Here is a 25809-nt window from a genome sequence, read left to right as displayed (position 1 = left end):
AGATACCAATGGGAGTCCCTACTCGTAGCACAGGTGGGTCAGTGGGGATTGGCTGCCATCAAGAGATAGACCTAAAACTAGGTCCACTTCCCTGGATTCTTCTCTCATACGAGGTAACATCTTAAGTCATGTGGTTAAGGTAAGAAGTCTTATACTTTCAGAACCCAGGAAAAGATGCACAGCTTCTGTTGGGAGAGTGTAAGTAAAACCCATGCGCCTTTGGGAAAGGAACAGGAAAATCTCCTGCTGCACAACCCAAAAAATAATTCACTATTTCTAGATAAGAAACAGAAACAAAAGCCATTTGTCCCTGCAGAAGGGACAGAAAAAATGCCAGCCAAACCTAGGTTCCTGCATCAATAGAAAGCAAAGATCTAATACTGGGACATAGGCTAGAAATTCTCTGTTGTCAAAACCCTAACACATACAAGGCAGAATTTCTCTGCCATGAGGGACTGAGACACAAATATTAACAAAGTCCCAACCTCAGAGAACAAGAACACAAAGAATGCTTAAAACTGAAGCATATCCAGGGGTGCCTGGATGGCTCAGTCGATTAAGTGTCTGACTCTTGATTTCAGCTCAGATCTTGATCTTGGCGTCATGAGTTCAAGCCCCACATTGGGCTCCAAGCTGGGCATGGAGCCTACTTTAAAAAAAAAAAAAAGAAAAAGACTGAAGTCTTTCTAGCAGAACCAAAAACACATTCACTCTTACCCCCAACCAGCTAGATATTAGTAACAAGCAAGACAGGGAGACAATGATGACAGAGTCCTTCTGTGACCTAGCAATGCAGGGACTATTGAAGTCTTTCTAGCAGAACCAAAAACACATTCACTCTTACCCCCAACCAGCTAGATATTAGTAACAAGCAAGACAGGGAGACAATGATGACAGAGTCCTTCTGTGACCTAGCAATGCAGGGACTATTGAAAGGTGAAAGTGAGAAACATTGATTAAAACCCCTCCAGCAACCCAGGTCCCATGCCAAGGACAAAGAAACTGTATTCCATCTACCGCTGGAGTAATCAGAAAGGATGCATTGAAGTAACTATAGCATTAACAAAACCCAGTGCCTGCTCAACAACTGACAAGATTAACTACCCATACTAACTACTTTACAGAAAAAGTAAGCCCATTGTTGGATAGAAGTATTTACCTCAGCCCCTATTGTACTGTGATATCTAAACATGCAATAAAAAAGACATACACAAAAAGCAGGAAAAACAAACCACTGTCAAGAGACAAAGCAATATAAAGCATAGAGAGATGATTCACTTGTTGAAATTACCAGAAAGTGACTTTAAAATAACTATGACTGTGGGGTGCCTGGGTGGCTCAGTGGGTTAATAAGCCTCTGACTTCGGTTCAGGTCATGATCTCACGGTTCATGAGTTTGAGCCCCACGTCCGGCTCTGTGCTGACAGCTTGGAGCCTGGAGCCTGCTTCAGATTCTGTGTTTCCCTCTCTCTCTGCGCCTCCCATGCTCACGTTCTACGTCTCTCTCTCAAAAATAAATAAAAATTAAAAAAAACAACAACAACACTAAAATAACTATGACTGAAATGTTATACAATGGATAAAGTGATCAAATTGCATTAAGAGATTAGGAACTGTGCATAGGGTACATTAAAAATGGTAGAGGGGAACCTGAGTGGCTCAGTTGGTTAAGCGACTGACTCTTGATGTCAGCTCAGGTCATGATCTCACGGTTTCTGAGATCCAGCCCAGGACCAGGCTCTGTGCTGACAGTGCGGGGCTTGCTTGGGCTTCTCTCTCTTCCTCTCTCTCTGCCCCTCCCCTATTCTCTCTCTCTCAAAACAAACAAACAAACAAACAAACAAAGAAAACAAAATAGTTTAAAAATGATCCATGATTCCAAGATCATGGAATCAAGGTTTGCCTCGATATCTGCACTGGGTGTGAAGCCTGTTTAGGATTCTCCCTCCTGCTCCTTCTGGCAGTTCCCCACTTGTGCAGGTGTATGCACATGCTCTCTCTTTCAAAAAAAAAAAAAAAATGATAGAAATAAAAGTTACTGTCAAAACAATAATCTGTTTGACAGGCTAATGAATAGATTACAAACAAATGAAAAGGTAATGAACTTGATGATAGGTCAATAGAAATTATCCAACTGAAAACACAAAAATGGGAAAAAAAGTTAAAAACAAAACAGAACATGCATAAACTGTGGAATGAATTAAATGGTCTTAAACAAAGGTAACAGAGTGCAAGAAAAAGAACCCAACAGAAGAATTTAAAACTTGGTGGCTGAGAATTTTCCGTAGTTAATAAAAGATAAAAAAAACTACATGTCCAAGAAGCTCAGAGAACCCCATGCAAATGACATAAATAATTAGAAAATAATACACACACCCCCCCACACACACAAAAATTGCCAAAAAAAAGGTAATATATTTTTAAATTTTAATTTCCAATTGTTCATCACTAGAATATAAAAACACCACTAATTTTGTACAGTGACTTATTATCCCGTCATCTTGCTGAATTCACTAGTTAGTTCTAACAGCTTTTCTGGGTAAATTATTTATTATATGACCATACCTTTTAGAAATAAAGACATTTTTATTTCTTTATATCTGACTCCATTCCTCTTATTCTCTTTGTCTTACTATATTGCCTAGTACCTGTAGCAAAATGCTGAAAAGAAATGGTCAGAGTGAGCATCCATTTCTTCATTCCTATTTAGGGAGGGAAAAAAATCCATGATATGTAATTTATATATTTGTACAGTTGTCAGTTTTGCACATTGAAGACACAAAATTTTTAAAATATCTGAAGAATCTGCAATTATTAAAAATGGATAATACACTATGATGAAGTACAGTTTATCTCAGGAATACAAATTTGGTTTAACATTTAAATTGGTCAGGGGAGGAGTTAAGATGGTGGTGTACTAGGCAGACCCTGGAAGTCTCGTCCCCGGAACACAGCTACATCAACATCAAATCATTTTGAACACCTAGGAAATCAATCTGCGGATTAAGTGAAGATTCTGTATAACATCAAGGAGAGAATGTGGCAGGTATGCGGTGCGGAGAGGGGAACGGGGAGAGAGAAAAGCCACAATGCTGCAGGAGGTGGGAAGCCTTTTCACAGAGAGGAGAGAGAGTAGGTTGTTGGGTTTGCGCAAGAAAAGCACTCCTCCAAAACCACTGATGGGGGAATCAAGAGGAACTGACTATCCCAAGTTTCTGCAATAGTGGAGCTGAAATTCTGAGTTTCTGGAAGTTTGTGCCATTTGCTGGAGTAGACCTGGGTGGGCAGCAGTGCTTCTGGGGAGAAAGACGGGAAGACTGGGAATGGACAGCATGATGGGGGGATCCCCTGGGTCACAATGGGAGAGAAAGTTCCCCTTCCTGGAGTACACTTGGAAGACTGTATATTGCCTCTACAAGGACAAAAGACCTGGCTGGCACCTTTAAGCAACCTTCCTATGACAGAGACAGAAGTGCACACAGAAGGTGGTTAAAGTGCTCACAGCTTTTTGCTGTGCTTCTCTCTAACCTCCATGGGACTGCCCAGCCAAGGGACTACTTTCTGCAACAGAATGGCACCAGGCACATCACCGCAAGGAGGAGCGAGTCCATGCCCTGTTGCGTCCTTTAAGATTTGGAGTTTTGGGGTGCCTGGGTGGCTCAGTTAAGCATCCGACTTCGTCTCAGATCGTGATCTCGCAGTCCGTGAGTTTAAGCCCCGTGTTGGGCTTTGTGCTGACAGCTCAGAGCCTGGATCCTGCTCCAGACTCTGTGACTCCCCCTCTCTCTCTGCCCCTTCTGAGCTCATGCTTTGTCTCTCTTTCTCAAAAATAAATAAATATTTAAAAATTTGTTTAATTAAAAAAAGTAAGAAGATTTGCAATTTTGAATCTCTGTTCTGTGCCAAAGATGAAACATAGGAGAGCTAGATGCTGGGCATGTCCATGGCCCAGGCATAGAAGGGTTGAGGGCAGGGATCTGATGGAAGCCTGGGACACAGAAGGGGAGAATGTACACTTGTGAGGGCTTCCTGAACAGCAGCAGGTGCAAGCTTTCCTTCCCAGGGACCAGAGAGCAGGTGAAGCCATCTTTTCCCACCCACCAGCATGGTCAGACTTCAGCAAGCAACATAGTGCTGCCAGTAGAGGCTGGAGCCACATACATCAAAACTCACTTTTCTGTGCCCTATAGGGAAATCTTTACAAGAGCCAGTCTGATTGTTAGACAGCGCAGCTGGCCTCTCCCCCAGAGGACCAATAAAGGACCCCCACATGCACCAAGTCTACTGATCATAGAGTGCTCCAAAGCGTCAGCTTCAGTTCTGGTGGAAATAAGATCAGGCTTTTTTTCGTTCTTTCCTTTTTGAATCAGGATTATAATTTCTTTGTTCATTTGTTTTTTGTTTCTTTCCTTTTCTCTTTTTTTTGGATCTTTTTTTTTTTTTTTGCTTTCTTTTTCTGTGGAATCTGTTTTTTTTTTGTCCATTTTCTTTTTGTTTGTCCGTTTTTGTTGTTGTTATTGTTATTCTTCTTCCTGCTCTAGTTTTTGTAGAAGACTTTTCTTTCCTTTTTTTAATCAGGCTTATTATAACAAACGAATCAAAGCACATCTTGTTAATGGTCCAAACACTCCCCACTACAAGCAAAGAGGAACTCTGCAAAGGACTGACCTGGGGAAAAGAACAGCCAAATCACAATAGCAGAGTGCACAGGGCATATACCAGAAACACTTCTTAAAGTGCCAGACCCTGGACAGTGTATATCCCCCTTCTTAATATAGCATTACACTCAGGAGCAGAAAACAAAACAAGTTTTTATATACCATGTAAAAGACAGAAACCTAGACAAAATGTTAAGACAGAAGAATTCTATTCCCAAGAAAGATCAGGAAGAAACTAAAACCAGGGATTTGCCTAAAACAGATATAAGTGATATACCTGAACAAGAATTTAGAACAATAGTGATAAGAACACCAGCTAGTTGAAAAAAATCATAGAAGACTCCAGAGAAACCCTTGCAGTAAAGATAAAAGACCTAAAAACTACTCAGGCCGAAATAAAAATGCTATAACTGAGATGCAAATCCTACTGGATATAATTACAATAAGAATGCAAGATGCAGAGAATCAGATAGGTAAATAGAAGATAAAATTATGGAAAAGAACCAAGCTAAAAAGGAGAGGTCAAGAAATAAGTGACTCTCTAAAACGCAGTAAGATTTGTATCACAGGAGTCCCAGAAGAAGAGCTGGAAAAAGGGATAGAAAGTTTATTTGACCAAATTATGGCTTAGAACTTCCATAATCTGGGGAAGAAAACAGGCATTATTCAAGTATAAGAGGCAAAGAGAACTCCCCTTGAAATCAACAAAAACAGGTCAACACCAAAACATACATTATAGTGAAACTTAGAAAATAAAAAGATAAAGAGAGAACTCTGAAAGTAGCTAGGGACAAAAGGTCCTTAACAGACAAAGGTAGACACACATAAGGTGAGAAGCAGACCTATCCACAGAAGCTTGTCAAACCAGAAGGGAGTATCATGATACACATAACATGCTAAAGGGGGAAAATATGCAGCCAAAAGAATACTTTATCCAGCAACGATATCATTGAGAATAGAAGGAGAGATAAGGAGTTTCTAAGACAAGCAAAAACTAAAGTTCTTGAACACTAAACCAGCTCTGCAAGGATTATTAAAGGGGACCCTTGGAGCGGGAAAGAGACCAAAAGCAACAAAGACTAGAAAGGAACAGAGACAATCTATAGGCACAGTGACTTTACAGGGAATACAAAAGCACTAAATTCATATCTATCAATAATTATTCTGAATATAAATGGACTATATTCTCCAATCAAAAGACACAGCATATCAGAATGGACAAAAACAACAAGACCCAACTATATGTGCTTACAAGAGACTTATTTTACACCCAAAGACACCTTCAAATTGAAAGTGGGGGGGGGGGATGGAGAACCATTTATCATGCTAATGGATATCAAAAGAAAGCTGGAATAACCATACTTAGACAAACTAGATTTTGAACAAAAGACTATATAAGAGATGAAGAAGGGCACTATGTCATAATAAAGGGGTATATCCAACCAGAAGATCTAACAATTGTAAATACTTATGCCCCTTAACTGAAAGCAGCCAAATGTATAAATGAATTAATAACAAAGAAATTCATCGATAATCACATAATAGCAGGGGATTTTAACACCCCACTTACAGCAATGGACAGATCATCTAAGGAGATCAACAGGCAAATAATGGCTTTGAATGACACACTGGACCAGATGGACTTAACATATATTCACAACATTTCACCCTAAAGCAGCAGAATACAAACTCTTTTTAAGTGCACATATTCTCCAGAATAGATTCACATTGGGTTACAAATCAGGCCTCAACCAGTACAAAAAGACTGAGATCATATCAGGCATATTTTCAGACCACAACGCTGTGAAACTTGAAGTCACTCATGAGAAAAAATTTGGAAAGACCACCAATACATGGAGGTTAAAGAACATCTTATTAAAGAATGAATGGGTTAACCCAGACTATTAAGGAAGAAATTAAAAAATACATGAAAGCCAAAGAAAATGAAAACATGACAGTCTAAAACCTTTGGGATGCAGCAAAGGCGGTCCTAAGAGGGAAGTATATAGCAATTCAGGCCTTCCTCAAAAAAGAAGCAAAGTCTCAAATACACAACCTAGCCTTACACCTAAAGGATCTGGAAAAATAACGGTAAATGAAGCCCAAAACCAACAGAAAAAGGGAAATAATAAAATTTAGAGCTGAAATAAATCACATAGGAATAATTAAAAAAAAAAAAGGTAGAACAGATAGATAAAACTAATAGCTGGTTCTTGAACAGAACCATAACCAGTAAAGAAATTCAATCAGTAATGAAAAATCTCCCAACAGACAAGAGTCCAGGGCCAGATGACTTCCCAGGGGAATTCTACCAAACATTTAAAGAAATAATACCTATTTTTTCAAAACCATTCTAAAAAACAGAAACAGAGGGAAAACTTCCAAACTCATTCTAGGAGGCCAGTATTTCCTTGATTCCAAAACCAAAGAAGTCACTAAAAAGGAGAATTACAGACCAATATCCCTGATGTACATGAAAACAAAATTCTCTACAAGATACTAGCAAGTCCAAGAGTACATTAAAAGAATTATCATAAATCAATGTCATATATTAATAAAAGAAACGATAACCAAATGATCCTCTCAATAGATGCAGAAAAAGCATTTGACAAAATACAGCACCCTTTTATTCGTAAACACCCTCAAGAAAACAGGGATAAAAGGAATGTATCTCAACATCATAAAGGCCATAACAGAAAGACTAACAACTACTCTCATCCTCAGTGGGGAAATCTTAACAGCTTTCTCCCTAACGTCAGGAACAAGAAGGGGCCATCCACTCTCACCAGTGTTGTTCAACATAGTACTAGAAATCCTAACCTCAGCTATCAGACAACAAAAAGAAAAGGCATTCAAACTGGCAAGGAAGAAGTCAAACTCTCACTCTCTGCAGATGACTTGATCCTTTATCTGGAAAACCTGAAAGACTCCACCAAAAAATTGCCAGAACTGATACACGAATTCAGCAAAGTGGCAGGATACAAAATCAATGTGAGAAAATTTGCTGCATTTTATACACCAATAATGAAGCAGCAGAAGGAGAAATTAAGGAATTGATCCCATTTACAACTGCACCAAAAACCTTAAGACTAGGAATAAATCCAACCAAAGAGGTAAAAGATCTGTACTCTGAAAACTATAGAACACTTATGAAAGAAACTGAAGATGACACAAAGAAATGGAAGAACATTCCATGCTTATGAATCAGAAGAGCAAGTATTGTTAAAATGTCTATACTACTGAAAGCATTCTACACATTCAGTGCAATCCCCAGTGTAAAATACCAGTGCAAATCCCCAGTGCAAAATACCACCAGCATTTTTCTTTTTTTTTTTTAATTTTTTTTTTTCAACGTTTATTTATTTTTGGGACAGAGAGAGACAGAGCATGAACGGGGGAGGAGCAGAGAGAGAGGGAGACACAGAATCGGAAACAGGCTCCAGGCTCTGAGCCATCAGCCCACAGCCTGACGCGGGGCTCGAACTCCCGGACCGCGAGATCGTGACCTGGCTGAAGTCGGACGCTTAACCGACTGCGCCACCCAGGCACCCCATCATTTTTCACATAGCTAGAGCAAACAATCCTAAAATTTGTATGGAACCAGAGAAGAACCTGAAAAAGCAAAGTTATGTTGAAAAAGAAAACCAAAGCTGAAGGCATCACAATTCCAGACTTCAAGTTACATCACAAAGCTGTAGTCATCAAGACAGTATAACACTGGCACAAAAACAGACACAGAGATCCACGGAACAGAATAGAAAACCCGGAAATACACCCACATCTATATGGTCAACTCATCTTCGACAAAGCAGGAAAGAATATCCAATGGGAAAGATAATCTCTTCAACAAATAGTGTTGGGAAAACTGGACAGCAACATGCAAAGGAATGAAATTAAGCCACTTTCTTATACCACACGCTAAAATAAATTTAAAATGGATCAAAGACCTAAATGTGAGACAGGAAACCATCAAAATCCTACAGGAGAGCACAGGCAACCATCTTTTTGACCAGAGCTGTAGCAACTTCTTACTAGACACATCTCCAGAGGCCAGGAAAACAAAAGCAAACATGAACTAGTGGGACTTCACCAGGATAAAAAGTTTCTGCACAGCTAGGAAACAATCCATAAAACTAAAAGTCAGCCTAGAGAATGGGAGAAGATATTTGCAAATGACATTATCTAGTAAAGAATTAGTATCCAAAACCTATAAAGAGCTTATCAAACACCCCAAAAAACCCAAAAAATCCAGTAAAGAAATAGGCAGAAGACATGAATAAATACTTCTCCGAAGAAGACATACAAATGGCTAACAGCCACATGAAAAAATGCTCAACATCACTCATCATCAAGAAAATACAAATCAAAACCACAATGAGATACCACCTCTCAACTATTGGAATGGCTAAAATTAATAACTCAAATCAAGAGATACTGGTAAAGATGTGGGAAAAGGGGAACCTGCTTACCTGTTGGTGGGAATGCAAACTGGCGCAGGCACTCTGGAATACAGTATGGAGGTTCCTCAGAAAGTTAAAGCTAGAACCACGCTATGGTCCAACACTTACACTACTAGGTATTTATCTAAAGGATACAAAAATACTGATTTGAAGGGGCACATGCACCCCAATATTTATAGCAGCACTATAAACAATAGTCACATTATGGAAAGAGACTAAATGTCCATCAACTGATAAATGGATAAAGAAGATCTGGTAAATACATACAATGAAATATTACCCAGCCATTAAAAAGAATGAAATCTTGCCACTGCAAGGACATGAATGGAACTAGAGTATATTATGCTAAATAAAGCAAGTCAGTTAGAGAAAGACAAATATCATAATTTCACTCATATGTGTGTGGCATTTAGGAGACTAAACAGATTAACGTAGGGGAAGGGAAGGAAAATAAAATTAAGATAAAAATAGGGAGAGGCAAACCATAAGAGACTCTTAACTAAGGAGAACAAACTGAGGGGTGCTGGAGGGGAAGTAGGAGGGTGGATGGGCTAAACGGGCTAAGGAAGGCACTTGTAGGGATGAGCACTGGGTGTTATCTGTAAGTGATGAATAACTAAATTCTATTCCTGAAACCAATACTACACTGTATGTAACTAACTGGAATTACATATAATCAAAATAATTCACCGTATTAACAGAGTAAAGGAAAAATGCTGATTATCTCAACAGATGCAACAGCATATGTTCAATATTTATATCATGAAAACTGTAATACCTTAATGACAGAATCAAAGACTTGGAGAGATATGGTGTATATAGGTAGGACAACTCAGTATTGTTAAGATCTCAATTCTTCCCAATTTGACCTATAGATCCAATAAAATCCTAATCAGAATCCCAGCTGTTTTTTTTTTTTTGTAGGAATTGACAAGGTGGTTCTAAAATGTATAAGGAAATAAATATTCCAGAATCACCAAAAACATTTTGAGTAAGACAAATTTGGAGGACTCGCTCCACCTGACTTCATGACTCATTATAAAGCTACAGGAACCAAAACTGTATGTTTTTGGTATAAGGCAGACACAGGCACCAGTGGAGTAAAAAGCCCAGAAATACACAACTACAGTCAAGTGATATTTGGACAACAGTGTCAAAGTAAATGCACAGCAACTGAAATCTTACACAACTTCAGAAAATAGTTTGGCATTTTCCTATAATGTTAAATATACAACTGCCATCTCAGTCAGCAATTTCGTTCTTGGTATTTACCCAAGAGAGATAAAAACAAATATACATGAAGACTTGTACTCAAATGTTCATGGCAGCTTTGTTTATATTAGCACAAATGAAAAAAACAAAAACAAAGACAAAAAACAAATGTCTATCAATGGGTGAATAAACAGCAATACATCTGCTAAGTGAAATACTACTAAGCAACAAAAAGTAATGAACCTGGATGATACAATAACCTGGATGAATCTCAAAAATAATGAGTTAAGCAAATGAAACTATATCAAAGGAGTATATACAGAATTCCATTCACATGAACTTAAAAAAAAAAAAGACAAATTTAATGTGTGGTGGGTGACACAAAGGAAGTTAATGGTTGTCTTACAGTGGTGGGGCAAAATTAAATGTGCAATGACACAAGGGAACATTATAGAATTACATAATTGTTACAGATCTTGACAGTGGTGTGGGTGTGGGGAAACATGGGTATATAAATTTGTCCAAATTCATCAAAATGTATACTTAAAATGTATACATTTTACTTACCTATAAATAAAACTTCTGTACAGGTGACAAAAGGCCCTTGCATCACCCCTAACAGTTATCACAGTCCCAGAATACAGTTTACTCAGAAGACTTTTAAAAATACGATGTAAAAAACAGGAAGAAACAAAGGAAACAGTATGAACCATGAAGCCTGCACTATATAGACCCAGAAAAAGCCTCGGTAATACTTATAAAAATTTAAATTGCTTCAAAACTAAAATCAAAATCTTTTAAGTTTTATTTTGCTTAAGTTACCCAAAACAAATAACATGGAAAGTTAAACAGAAACCCCAAGAGTAATCTAAATCAATACTATAAAATAGATTTTGTTCTAGTAGACACATATACTTAAATGTACAGAATGACTTAACTCTGAGTTTAAAGAGTAAATCATCATGGCTCAATTGGACTAAATCACAAATTTCAAAGAAATTCAAAAAGGTATTCATGCAAACCAAAATTGTTTTTTTTTGTTCATTGCTTTAGCTTTCATGAGATTGAACTCATTTTACCTTACAAGAGAATCACTTCGTTTATCAGCTCTAACAAGGAGGACAACTTTCCATCTATGGAAGGCTCCTGGAGCACCAGTGCGTTTCAGCTCTTCACGCCATCTTTTAGGTGCCGATTGCATTTGAGGTGAATAATGAGAGTCTTTTTCAATTTTATAGCCCCATTCATAAGTTGTTTCATCAAGCCATCTGCCACTTTTGGCACTATGAATTATGTAGTCCTTAGTTAGTACCCACTTTCCTAGAAAGCAAATCAACTGTCAGTCACAAAATAATTTTGGTTCTAATGAATGGTAAACAATAAGGACTAAAAATCAAATAAAGTTTGACCTTTTTCAACATGAGACCTTTAGGCTATGTTGCCAACACGATCTTTGAATTATGTTTATTTCCCCAAATTTTTGGTAGAGGGTTACAATGTCACTGAACATTGTATGTAATTTTTCCCATAATAATTCTAAGTCTAAAAACATTACTGAAGAAAATACAAACCCAAGGCTTAATAAAATACATGTGGTATTACTTAAATTATGTCTACTGTTACTATTCACCAATTTGGCTGAGATTTGTATTTTTCCTCCTATGCTAATAACTTTTGCAATGATGTTTACAGCAATGTTACACTTTGTAAAAGAAATTTACAAACACTCTTGCACCTTCTTTAACTGGGCATCAATAATTGTTTTCAACAGCATGGACAGTATAGGTTTTCATTTTCAGATATAAAAATAAATCCAAGTATCCTTTTGGTGAGTTACTCTAAAAAATAATAAATTTACTGGCATTATATATAATTTTTTTCTGAAAATTAGTGGACTGCTGACATGCCAGATCAATCACAGTAAAAGAAACAATAAAAGGAACATCAAGGATGACAAAGATAGAAGGGAGGACACTAAATCCCAAGTTGGACTTATGGAATTTAAAATCTTAGAAAAACAAAACAGCGTGATCATTGCTTCATAGCATGGGTGGGAACAGAGGCAGTAGAAGGAGAACAAAGTCTCTTTTCAACGACAGATCAAAGAAAACTTGACTAGAACAGTTCACTGAAGATTCGTGCCTATCTTCTTTGTTAATTTTTTTTTTTCTGACATAAAACATTTATGTAAGACACTAAGTCTTTGGTAAAGTTAAGGATTTCTGCCTCTTTGATACATTTTCGTGTGTTACAAAGTTTTCCTTAGAAAAATAAAACAAAAAAAATTATAACATATTTTCAGAAAAATATCAGGAAAAACCACATTTATTTGATATAATAAGCATACTATCTTTTGGTGATGAAGGTACTTCTTTTTTCACATGAAGATTTTCATTCAAGGAGGAAAGTAGTTAATTTACCTGCTGCACAAGCTGCTAAAAACTTTTCACTTTTACACAAGCGTTCAGCTATAAGATGTGTACAATTTTTGTATTTCTGGAAGAAAAAAATCCAAGTGAAGAAACGTTACTAAGGTAAGATTTCTTTTATAGCACACTTATTTTATTCTTATAATATCAGGAGGACATTTTATCATTCTTAGGCCAATATTATTTTTCAATTCTATTTTATTCAACGTTTTTATTTATTTTTGGGACAGAGAGAGACAGAGCATGAACGGGGGAGGGGCAGAGAGAGAGGGAGACACAGAATCGGAAACAGGCTCCAGGCTCTGAGCCATCAGCCCAGAGCCTGACGCGGGGCTCGAACTCCCGGACCGCGAGATCGTGACCTGGCTGAAGTCGGACGCTTAACCAACTGCGCCACCCAGGCGCCCCTTCAATTCTATTTTAAATAGTTGGTAAGTTTCTGTACTCACCTCACTCTTAATAAAAGTGCAATCTAGTTTTAAAAGCAATTTGCCTAGAGCTTCCTTTTCTTCCATCTTAAATCCCGTCATCTGGATGATATGCTTTGGAGCACCATCTTCCATCTAACATATATACACATAAAGATAAAATATGTTAAAGATATTATTCACAGGATTGACATTATTTTTTTAACTATGAGTGCAAAAATAAAAAAAATAAAACTTAAACATAAAAAGAATTAAACATCTAAGGTTATATTGTCAATACCACTGTTAAGATTGCTTATGTTCAATAGAAATTGGTTTATAAAGTTATCTTCTCAAAATACAACAGTAAATAGATTTTTTTTTCTATCTTGAACACTGAAAGTTTCCATCAGAACATCACTTGACACTAAAACACTGATGAATGAATACAATTCTTCAGAAGGGGATATTTAAACAATATTAGTATAATAATACTAGCTTTTTTTAAAAGCACTCTTTTTGTTAAGGTCTTATGCAACAAGTACAATATGGACAATGAAACCTAATCTTACCTTATAACAATTTTTAAGGTGCTTATGGATATATATTGAGAGTATGTGTAAGTAAGTAGAGATGATAAAACTTATGGTCCCACATCATTTACACCAAGTAACTTAGTATAGTAGGTACATATAATGAACCTGGATTCTATTCCCAATATACATTTCTTAACTCGGCTATATGTTAGTTTCATCACCTACAAAATAAACTGAAAAAAAAAATCAGTTTTCAAGTTTATTTTACTTATTTTTTTTATGTTTATTTATTTTTGAGAGAGAGAGACAGAGCAGGGGAGGGGCAGAGAGAGAGGGAGACACAGAATCTGAAGCAGGCTCCAGGCTCCGAGCCATCAGCACAGAGCCCGATGTGGGGCTCGAACTCACCAACTGTGAGGTCATGACCTGGCCCCCCCCCCAAGTCGGATGCTTAACCAACTGAGCCACCCAGGCGCCCCTTAATCTACATTTTAATAGGAACCTTAATTTTAATAGGAACCTTAATAGGAACCTTAATTTTAATAGGAACCTTAATCTACATTTAATAGGAACCTTAATCTACATTTAAATGTTATTCATAAAACATTTTTTTTTGAAGAGGCACATTTATTAAGCAAAAAAGATTACACCTCACTGTATTTTTATTTATTTTTTTAAATGTTTTTTTAAAAAAGTTAATTTACTTATTTTGAGAGAGAGAGAGAGAACAAGCAGGGAGGGTCAGGGAGAGAGAGGATCCCAGGCAGGCTCTGTGCTGCCAGCACTGAGACCAATGTGGGGCTTGAACTCAGAAACTCTGAGACCTTAGCTGAGATCAAGAGTCAGATGCTTTACCTGCTGAGACACTCAGGCGCCCTCACAGTATTTTTAATCAGAATACAGAATTTTGTTTGTTTACATGACATCAGAACTTCAGAACTAGATAGTATCATATAGAAAAATCTACTCTTTATAGATGAAGAAAGCAGGGACTAGAGAAATTGGTAATTTTTCATTTCTCTAACAATTATGTCACTATGGCTCTAAATTAGTGTTTAATTAATGCCGTAGAGCAAAAGCAGCTGACCCTTTAAAGACAATTAAAAGGAAACTAAAAAATTATACCTGTTTGAGGCCAGGAATAGTAACAGACAGCTGGTGACAAGTGTTACATAGAACAAGACGAGTATAAGTGTTCTTTATAGAAAGTCTACTGTCAAAGACCAAACGTATATAGGTACCAAATATATATGAACTATACATACATATATGTATTTAAGTAAAAGTTGAGATTCATTCTTGAGTAAAACCTGAAAGAAAGTCTCACTGTGAACAATTAAAAGCACTATTCAGGGTTATGAGTGAAGCTTCATTTTTTTTGCTTAAGGTTTCTAAGAGGAAGAACTTCAGCTGGAAATAAGCCTGGTTTCTCTCTACCCTTCATCACTCCTTGCTTTGGGAGGAGAAGTTACCTGAGAGAACTAACTGGATATGTATGCTTTGCTGGACCACCCTCTTGCAAAGACAAGTTCCTATTAATGCTTTCTGACATGTCCCAAGAAACTGCCAGTAGTAATCCTGCAGTGTGGTGGGTAAATGAATTCTGAGATTATGTATTAAGAAGCACACTTGAATTACACAAAGCTAACTCTTCCAAACCAATTTTTAATCAGTAAAAAAGCTGGTATTTTGGCCCCAAAATAATGAATTTTCTTATTTCTCTAGTGGCTCCAAAAGAGGGAAAGGGATGTAATGCATTAACCCTTTAAAATCCTAAAAATCAAGATACTTAACATAAAGAATGTGTCTCTAAGGATAAGGTTCCTCAATGAAACATTTTTTTTAAAGTTAAAAGGTTCTGGTACAAAATTGTAAAATGCACAAAACAGGGCTTGTTATCATATGAAAAACCACTCATGAAAATACAACCAACACTAAGTAAATTATAAGTGGCTTCTTGCAGAAGGAACTCCTTATAAATCTCTTTAACCATGTTTATGGGATATATGACATAGCTGCTGAGTGATAATATCCACTTATATAGACTGGTAATATATAAAAAACTTTACAAAGAATATGCTCTGCTGCTTGAAACAATGACTCAGTTTGATGCAGAACACATTAACACATGTAGAATAAAGCCACAAGTGGATTACAAGGCATATGACAAGTAGGGAGAAATGCTGCTTCTATTAATTCTATGGATATAAATAAATCCTTCAGGCAAATTTCCTTTAAAAAATGATAGGTCCTCCTTGAAAAAGAAAGCAAAGCTGGAGGCTTCACAGTTCCAGACTTAAGTTATATTATAAAGCTGTCGTGATCAAAACAGTATAGTACTGGCACAAAAATAGACACATCAGTGGAACAGACTATAAAGTCAGAAATGAATCAACAAATACATGGTCAACTAATCTCTGACAAACCAGGAAAGAATATCCAATGGGAAAAAGATGGTCACTTCAACAAATGATGCTGGGAAAACTGGACAGCAACATGCAAAAGAATGAAACTGGAACATTTTCTGACACAGGACACAAAAATAAATTCAGCATGGATGAAAGACCTAAATGTGAGACCTGAAACTATAAAAACCCTAGAGGAGAACAGAGGCAGTAACCTTTTTCTAGATAGGTCTCTTGAGGCAAGGGACAAAAGCAAAAATAAATTATTGGGACTTCATCAAAATTAGCTTCTGCACAGAAAAGTAAACAATCAATAAAACTAAGGCAATTTAGGAACGGGAGAAGACATTTGCAAATGAAATATCTGATAAAGGGTTAGTATCCAAAATATATCAAGAATTTATAGAACTCAACATGCAAAAAAACCCAAATAATCTAATTAGAAAATGGGCAGAAGACATGATAGACATTTTCCTAAAGAACACATCCAGATGGCCAAGAGACACATGAAAAGATGCTCAACATCACTGATCATTAAGGAAATACAAATCAAAACTATAAGATATCACCTCACACGGGACAGAATGGCTAAAATCAACAATATGAGAAACAACAGCTGTTGGTGAGGATGTGGAGAAAGCAGAACCCTCTTGCACTGTTGGTGAGAATGCAAACTGGTGCAGTCACTCTGGACAACAGTATAGAGGTTCCTCAAAAAGTAAAAAATAGACCTACCCTATGATCCAGCAATTGCAATAGTAGATATTTACCCGAAGAATAAAAAAATATATATACTAATTTTTTATTGGGGATAAATGTACCCCAATGTTTATAGCAGCATTGTCTATAATAGCCAAATTATGGAAACAGCCCAAGTGTACATAGACTGATGAATGGATAAAGATGTGGTATATATACAATGGAATATTACTCGGCCGTAAAAAAGAATGCCATTTGCAACAACATAGGTGGAGCTAGAGAGTACTATGCTAAGTGAAATAAGTCAGAGACCAACAAATACCATATGATTTCACTCATCGATGTAATTTAAGAAACAAAAATGAGCAAAGTAAAAAAAAAAAAAAAAGAGAGAGAGAGAGAGGGAGGCATACCAAAAAACAGACTCTTAACTATACAGAGCAAAATGATGGTTACCACAGGGGAAAGGAGTGGGGGATGGATTAAATAGGTGATAGGGAATAAGGAGTGCACTTGTGATGAACATCAGGTGTTGTAAGGAAGTGCTAAATCATTATACCGTACGCCTGAAACCAATATTACACTGTGTTAACTGAAATTTAAATAAAAACATTAAAAAAGAATTAAAAAAACAATTAAAAAAACAAGCAAAAAAGAAAATGGTAGGTCCTTTAAGAAATACTAGGTAAGTGGGGTGTCCGGGTGGCTCAGTTGGTTGAATGGCCAACTTCAGCTCAGGTCATGATCTCACGGTCCATGAGTTCAAGCCCCACGTTGAGCTCTGTGCTGGCAGCTTGAAGCCTGGAGCCTGGTTTGGATTCTGCGCCTCCCTCTCTCTCTGCTCCTCCCCTCCTTGTGGTCTCTCTCTCCGTCTCTCAAAAATAAATAGACGTTAAAAAAAAAAAAAAACTAAAAAAAAAAAAGAAATACTAGGTAAGTGAAATTCAACACACCAGTGAAGATCATCTTGGTATTTTCTTTTTTTTTTTTAATGTTTATTTTAGAAAGAGAGAGAGAGAAAGAGCAGGGGAAGGGCAGAGAGGGAGACACAAAATCCCAAGCAGGCTCCAGGTTCTGAGCTGTCAGGGCAGAGCCAGGCACAGGGCTCTAACTCATGGACTAAGAGAGCATGACGTGAGCCAAAGTCAGATGCTTAACCAACTGAGCCACTCAGGTGCCCCCCAAAGAATAATAAAAAAGAATTAAAACAAACAAAAAGAAAATGGTAGGTCCTTTAACAAATATTAGGTAAGTGAGATTCAAAATACTGGTGAAGATCATCTCGGTATTCTAGTGGAAAAGCAATCTAACTTTTTATATTTCTTGAGAGCCACTTTTATCAGATGAACACAAGTGTTTTAGTCATATTTATATTACCTACTACATTTATTTTGTTTATGTATTTTAAAGATTCAAAAAGCTATTTAGTAGGCTATTCGAAGAAATGTTGCCAAAAGAGAGGCTGATTAGCTTTAAAAACCTAAAATTTTGCTCATCTGGCTTTTCTAAAATATTGACATATATAGACTGTTAAATAATCAGAATATATATACGGAAAGCAATGAATACAAAATCACTGTAACATTATTATCCAGAATGTTCTATTTAAAGATTGTCCTTTAAATTTTATTCTTCTGCTTCCTGAGAACTAGATGTTATATAGAACTACAAGGGGGAAAAATACTATATTCCTCTTTTCGATCAGGTTAATTAACAGCTATTCTATAATTGGAATGTTTATTATTATTTTTTAATGTTTATTTAGAGAAAGAGACAGCATGCAAGTTGGGGAGAAGGGCAGAGGAGAGAGAGAGAATCCCAAGCAAGCTCCACACTCCGCATGGAGCCAGACGCTGGGCTCCATGCCACGACCATGAGATCATCACCAGGGCCAAAATCAAGAGTCCAGTGCTCTACTGACGGAGTCACCCAGGGGCCCCGGAATGTTTATGATTATTGGCATTTTCGCACATTTTGATGTATAAATTATTAAATGACTTGGATGTGCATCATGCAAACTTTTCATCTTAAATAATACTTTGTTTGCAGTGGAATAAATACATCCATTTTGTATATTTAACAGCATTTTCTATCACAGCAAGAGTCCACAGTAAAATGAAAACAGGACCAACTACTTAACAGAAATCAGGAAAGCTCTTTTAAAGCAATTTCTTTCCTCTGAAAAACAATTAAAAATGAAACTGAAACTAAACAAGCAAGAAGAAGGGAAGTGTGAAATAACAGCATGTCCTGATTCAAACATTATGCAAATACTAATGTTAAAAAACAAATAAAAATACAGGGCACTTATTTACAAGTTTATCAGAAAAACGGGGCTATCAGCTAAACTTTCACAGAAGTGTGAATCCTAGCGATGGCACAAACTAGCACAATTTTTTAAAAACAAATTCCGAGGGCACCAGGGTGGCTCAGCTGATGGAGCATCCAGACTCAATTCTGGCTCAGGTCATGGTCTCATGGGGTTTGTTAGTTCCAGCCCCCCATCAGGCTCCACACTGACAACACAGAACCTGCTTGGAATTCTCTCCCCTCTCTCTCTTTCTCTCTCCCCCCCTCCCTCCTTCTCTCTCTCTCTCTGAAAATAAATAAACATGAAAAAAAATAAAAATAAATTCCATTAACCTAATCGAGTAGCATCCTATTAGCAAGTGTTCTAGTTTAAGTAACAGTTTACAATAGATTTAGCAATGCTTTTTAATACTATAATCCTATGACAAACTTATGGGCTGGATCACTGATATAATTTATACAGATACATGAAAAAATTGATATTTGTATACATAGAAAAAGACATTTATAGATACATGAGTAGTGTTATTTATATTTATTAAATCAGTGGTTTAATGATTCTTCCTATGACCCTGCAGGATTAAGAAAACAAGAAACAACAGCCTGATATGCCAATAAGCCCAAAGAGAGGATTATATAATACTGGTTTAATAACTACTAATGACTCAAATAATTCAAAGTCCTTATAAGAAGGGTCAAGTTTTATGTGGGTGATATGTTCTGGGGTACGGAGGATAAAGGGCTAACTGCCAGATGTCTTCCAGTGCAAGAAAGTAAGTAAACATGCTGCAATATAATTCTATCATTGGTATTTCTAAGGAAATGATAGCTTTTTCTAGAACTTGTAGGGAGTGGCCCTTCAAGCATTCACACAGAAGCTACTATCCTAACACAACAAAAAGAAGAGAAAACAGAGAGCATTTATTTAAAGTTAAAGGTTTTATCTTTACCGTCAAAAAGTGAAAAATTACACGCTAGATTCTTAGTTACAAGAAAATACTTTTGTAATAATTTTTTTAAACATAGTATTTAAAAAAATAGTTACTTACCTTGAACCATATAATACACACAACTAAGCAGATAATGATTGTGAACAGAGCTGGCATTTATGCAGAGAAAGCAACTGTCTCTGTGGTGTGGACTTTCCCAAAATATCTCCCACATGGGCCTATCCCTGATGCCTGAAATTCCTGTGCAGTTGGTGTTGGTTGGAAATGCAAATAAACCTATAGCACTCATCATAATTAAGAACATTTTATTATGTACTAGCTTTTTAGGGTCTATGAATTCTTTACAATGACACATAGCTAGAACATAACTGAAGAATATGACCGAGTGTATAGAAAAGAGAAGTCAGGGAGAAGTAGAGGCAATACAATAGGAATACAGTTGAATGCAAAGGTCTGGTTCAGGAGGGAGGATAAAAAACCAGGGTGTAAACCACTGAGTGAAAGAATAAAGTGCTGCAAAAAATGCGCAGGGATGCTCAACAAAGTTTGTGGTAGAAAAATAAGCATAAACATCTGATCCTCTGATTACATTGATTTTATGATCAACCATAATGCATCCTTTAAGTTGTATGCTAATAATTAAGATAAAGGATTTACTTAAAAGTTTATGTACGTGAAAAAATAACATATATATATATATAAACAAAACTGAGATGATATAGTTCTGTATTTTAAGTTTTATTTAAAATATTATCATGTTCATTTTTCCATGCCAGTGAATATTCTTCATCCTTTCAAGGCAACCAGTAAGTAACTGAAAACTGAAAACTAAAGTTTCTTAATGTTATTCTAGGGAACTATTTTGCTTTTAAACCTACCTCTCTTTTGATTTTAAATCTACTAAAGAAAATCACTTCTAAACTTCCCTTTTCTGGAAAGGATATACCAAGTCTTAAATGCAATCAATATTGCTGCTTTGTCAAGAGTTTTAAGATTTTCATGGTTTCTCCTACCTAAAGCGTTTAACAGGGAAAGCAAATAAGTGAAAAAGGGTCAAAGGGTTGGATCTCTGTTTTAACCAGTATCACAAAAGGTATATACAAATCACTGTATTCATAGTGAGTAGATTACTGTTTGGCTCTGAATGCGGTAACATCAAGCAAAATTTAGGAATTCTGTATGTACCCTCTTGGCCTAAGAGCCAAATTAGGCCTTTTTTAATTTCATTCAGCTGGCCTTTGGAATTTTTTTCTTAAAGATGTAGTGTCCATTCCTGCCTCTTCCTTTAAAGATACAAAATATGTGTGCTTGTGTGTATTTGCCTCCAGTGTGTATAGGTCTCCAGTGGTGAGACCGAAGGCATACTCTTATTCCAATGGCATTACTTGGGAAAGGAGCAGTCATACTCAGTCTTTTTGACGGTAAATTTAGCAGAAGAGGGAGCAAATGAAGTTGCAGCAGAATGACTCTGGTGAGGAAGAAATGGCAGGCTAAGAGGACTTATGGAGATATTCTATCTATCCAGTACCATACAAGGAACAAGTGCACTGGAGATGCTACTTTTATGGATAAAGCCACCCTTAAGGAAACAAGATGGACAAGAGGGGCCATGTTCAGGGAAAAAAGAATGGATAGACCGTCTATGTTGGCTAGCTATGGGGGATGAAAGTCAAATCTGCTTTAAGTACACTAGGAACTTTGTATTAATTACTTAGTAGAAGCATAAGATATAAAGTTAAACAAGCAAGAGTTCACTCTTAATGAGGACCTAACTATAGTCTGTATACTTCATGTTAGTTCCTTCCCTTATTGACAATTTAAGTGCTGTTTACCCTTCTTATACGGATGAGAATACTAGAGAATCTTAGCAATTAAGAAACTAGCTCAAGGGTACACAGCTAGCAAAATGGTGAAACCAAGGTTTGGTTCAAAGATGTGCCTGTTTCTGTTTCTAAACGCCTTTTCTACAATACCACGAACTTAAATTTCAGAATTTAGCCTAATACTTTTAACCACATTATAATTTTACAAATTAACCTATTTTTAGCTAGTACAAGAGAAAAATATACTGCAGGAAAAGGAATCTACTATGAGGGTGAGGAGATATTTAAATGAATAGTATTACTGAAAATATGTAAACATAATTAAAAAAATAACACTAATGTCTAAAATTTCAACGCATTTCTAGGAACAATCTAAAGAGTGCCATTTTTTTATTACGAAAAAGTAAATTTTTATTATTTTCTTTTCAAAATGGATCTCAGATGAATTAATTACTAGACTAATTCATATGGGCTTTTCTCCATCAAGAACAAGGAAACACCCTATTTCAAAGTAATTTTGATACAAAGAAAGTAAAAACTAAGTCAACCTAAAAGTTTCAGGGAGGGGCACCTGGGTGGCTCAGTCCGTTAAGCATCTGACTTTGGCCCATGTTGCGCTCTGTGCTGACAGCTGAGAGCCTGCTTCAGATTGTGTCTCCCTCTCTGCCTCTTGCCCACCTGTGCACGAGCGCTCTCTCTCTCTCTCTCCCTCTCTCAAAAATAAACATTAAAAAAAAGCTTCAGGGATATTTTGGGGCGCCTGGGTGGCTCAGTTGGTTAAGTGTCCAACTCCTTGTTTCAGCTTATATCATGATTTGTAGTTCTTGAGTTGGAGCCCCACATCGGGCTCTGCACTGACAATATGGAACCTGTTTGAGGTTCTCTCTCCCTCTCTCTGCGCTGCCCCCTGCTCATGCTCTCACTCTCTCAAAATCAATAAACCTCTAAAAAATAACTTAAAAAAAGTTTCAGGGAGACTTTACTTTTAAGCAATAAGATGTCCTTAGAAGGTTAGAAAGAGTACATAATACATTGTGCAGGATATGTTTTCCATTAGCATATTTATGGACAATTACAAGAGTTACATATTTCATTATAGTTGTCTTATTGAGAAAGAGGATTCTGTACTTTAGGTTTTATTATTCAGTCTATACGCAATTGTTCATTTTAAAAAGTGTTTAAGCAATGAAAAGATTACCTTAGAATTAATAAGAAAAATACTCTTTAGTTAATAAAGCTATACTATTGGTTAAAAAAAGAAAAACATTTCCGTGAAAATTTTGGATACTATTATGAAGTCATAAGAGGTATGAATTTTGATGAAAGGTAGCCACATTTAACCACTGTTTCAAAGACTGTTTCACATGACTATGCTTTCTGCTTTAAGGAAGAAAATATTACATCATACAATTGAACCTAAGTCAACAGGCAAAAAAAAAAAAATCGTTACTTAGAAAACAGATCTAAAAGGGGCTTATCTGCATTACTTGAAGGCTAATGGTCTTCACAGTAATTTATAACTTCAAGTGTTTAAAACATCCTGATTTATTTAAATTAACAATACTCTTTAAATCAGATATAATCAAGTTAGACATAAAAATACACCCCCGACATTCAACTTATGTACTGAACACCTGCAATACAGGTTATCAAAAGTTCCTAAAACGAGAACACCTTGCATATCAATAGATACTTCTAGGTACTGAGGCATAACTTAACATAAACCAAAAAGTTCACTAGGCACTCTGTCGTCACACGTCTACTGTAAATTCAATTTAAATGTTCATACCTAAAGTCTCAACGAAAAAAAAAAATTGGGGAGGGGGACAGGATAGTCATTTGTCAAAAAAGAGCTGGTGACGTCCAAAAATCAGGCTCCATCTAATTCCTGGGTCAAATCCTGACAGGAAGTATCTGAGACAAACCAAAAAAATTTTTTTTCAATATTTAATCAGACACTTTGGAAGTGGGAGGAAATGTGAAAATGATTAGTCTTGTTCCCAGACTCAGGCAGCTAAGAAATTATAACCTCCAGGAACGTACACCCTTCTTTTAGGAAAAGTGTGTGCGTATGTTTAAAGGCATACAGTAGCCGCAAATACACGATCATTACCATTTGGTTATGTTAAAAAATTCTACCAGGGAGAAAAGAATGGCACCACTTTCCCCGTCACTGGTAGGTGGGCCAGGGGGATCCGAGCCACCTGCACTGACGCTAAATTATGGAAAGCAGCCAAGAGACTCAGCGAGAGGCGTCCCAGTCGGTTCTATGGAAACGAGAGACGCGGGTGGCCTAGCGCCTTCCTGGCAGAAGATCGACCAGCCGAGCTGCGCAAACAGGAGGTGGGGGAAGCCGCTCAGCCCTGCACTGCGGAGACTCTCGGCGGCGGTCCCAGCCGCGGCAAGGGCGGAGCGGGGCGGGGTCTGCGGCCGCAGCCCACCAACGCGGGCGCAGAGCTCAGCGAGGCCGGGCTAGTGGGAACGAATGGTGGCTGCGGAAGGCAGGAGAAGCGGGCACCGCCGGCGCTCAACCCCAGCCCCTTCCCAATCTCACAGTCGGGCGCCGCAGAAACTTCGGGGGCAATGAGGAAACAACCCCAGAGAGTCAGGGTACACTGTGTCTTCCGAGCTGAGGCCCTTTACCTTCCCTGCCGGAGAGTCTGGGCTGCTTCCCTCGGGTGGCGGTGGTGATAGGGGAGACGACTGCCGCTGCAGCACTCGCTACCTCACTAATCCGGGCTCTGGGAAATAATTTCCCGCCGCGCGCTAGGCGGCCCCGGAAGCTATTGTACCATTTCCGGGTGGTTGTCAGTGACGCTCTCTATCCGTCGTCAGGGTGGTCCGAGCGGGTGCCTGACTGGGTTCTGGCGGGTGGGCCAGGTTCTGCTAGATGTGCGTCAGACGTGGGAGACGGGTAAGTCATTTTTCTGGGTTGCCTCCTGGGGCTGATAGTTCCGACCGGTCGGGGCCCGGTGTGGCATCTTAGCAGGACCAAGAAGTGAGCGGGAGAGGGTTGAACCAGGAGTCTGCATCCAGCCCTAAAGCGTTTGACTCGCTGCTGCTGGAAAAGGCCCCGGGATTCCGGCTCACCCCGTTCTCCACGAGGACAGTCCATCTCCAACTTGGAACTCGACCTCGGAATCCCATCTGAGGCCAAAGACAATGTGTACCGCTATTTGTAGTAGCGAGTCGTCCAGTATCCAAGGAGTGTCATTACTCTCCCATTGGCAGGATTTAGTCACTCTCGATTTTCGAGAGCTACTTTACCATCCTTGTCCTGGCTGTTTCCATTGCCTTGGGTTGCACCTTTTACAAATGTTTGGGATGAGGGAGTCGTTCATGTTTGGAATTAAACGTTCCCGCCGCTGTTTGAATTGGGTAAGAAGGTGCTTTGTTTTCCTGACTACCATGAGCTCCTGGACTGTAGATGTACGTTTTAGCTTTAGGAAACCTGTGATCACGAGGGAGAAAGTAGGTGTAGCTTCAGACAGAAGTGCTCTTGCTCTGCTCCAGGTTTCCTCCGTAATGAAGGATTGGGGAGACTTTTGAAGACTGAGGTACCCACAATAATTGTAAAGAGAAAATTGTTTGCGATGGAGAGATGATGTGAGGAAAGGTGTTCTCTCAGTGGAAGGTTTGAAATATGTCATTTAGGGAACCTTGGCTACTTCACTTTTATGTATGCATTTTCTTCAGGTAAGTAGTTTGCCCTCAGCACCTTCTATTTAAATCATTACTTTTCCCCCTAAAAGGCAGCTGATTTTTATTCCCAAGCAGCTGGTTCCAAAAGAGTTCTAGAAATTACCCTAAAAAAAAAAAAGCCCCCGATGCATCAGCCAAATTCCTTTTTACCTTTTGAGAGTCATGCAACCATATTTAGGACAGCACACTGATATTCTGATCTCCTTGTTGATTCACAG

General features: G+C 37.7%; 1 protein-coding gene across 4 annotated transcripts in view; it reads right to left on the bottom strand.

Annotated features, from left to right (window-relative positions):
- SLF1 (SMC5-SMC6 complex localization factor 1) overlaps nt 1–24618 on the bottom strand; it is an 83521-nt gene extending 58903 nt beyond the window's left edge. For 3 of the 4 annotated variants that reach the window (XM_047089048.1, XM_047089060.1, XM_047089052.1), the window contains exons 1-4: nt 24533–24618; nt 13209–13322; nt 12751–12826; nt 11410–11650 (exon numbers count right to left, since the gene is read on the bottom strand). In XM_047089048.1, coding sequence (XP_046945004.1) covers nt 11410–11650; nt 12751–12826; nt 13209–13322 — 431 coding nt within the window. In that variant the 5' untranslated portion in view covers nt 24533–24618. Of the gene's footprint in view, nt 1–11409; nt 11651–12750; nt 12827–13208; nt 13323–13738; nt 13843–24532 lie in introns of those variants that run through there. The other variant, XM_047089051.1, reaches the window with a different exon arrangement.
- Between the last annotated feature and the right edge of the window lie 1191 nt (nt 24619–25809).

The sequence above is a fragment of the Lynx rufus genome, unplaced genomic scaffold (genome assembly GCF_022079265.1).
Source record: "Lynx rufus isolate CCGP_SWC_20201006 ecotype Redwood Valley unplaced genomic scaffold, mLynRuf1.p SCAF_1, whole genome shotgun sequence".
NCBI classification, from domain to species: Eukaryota; Metazoa; Chordata; class Mammalia; order Carnivora; family Felidae; genus Lynx; species Lynx rufus.
The sequence above is the reverse complement of the archived record's forward strand: the minus strand, read 5'-3'. Positions and strand labels throughout refer to the sequence as shown.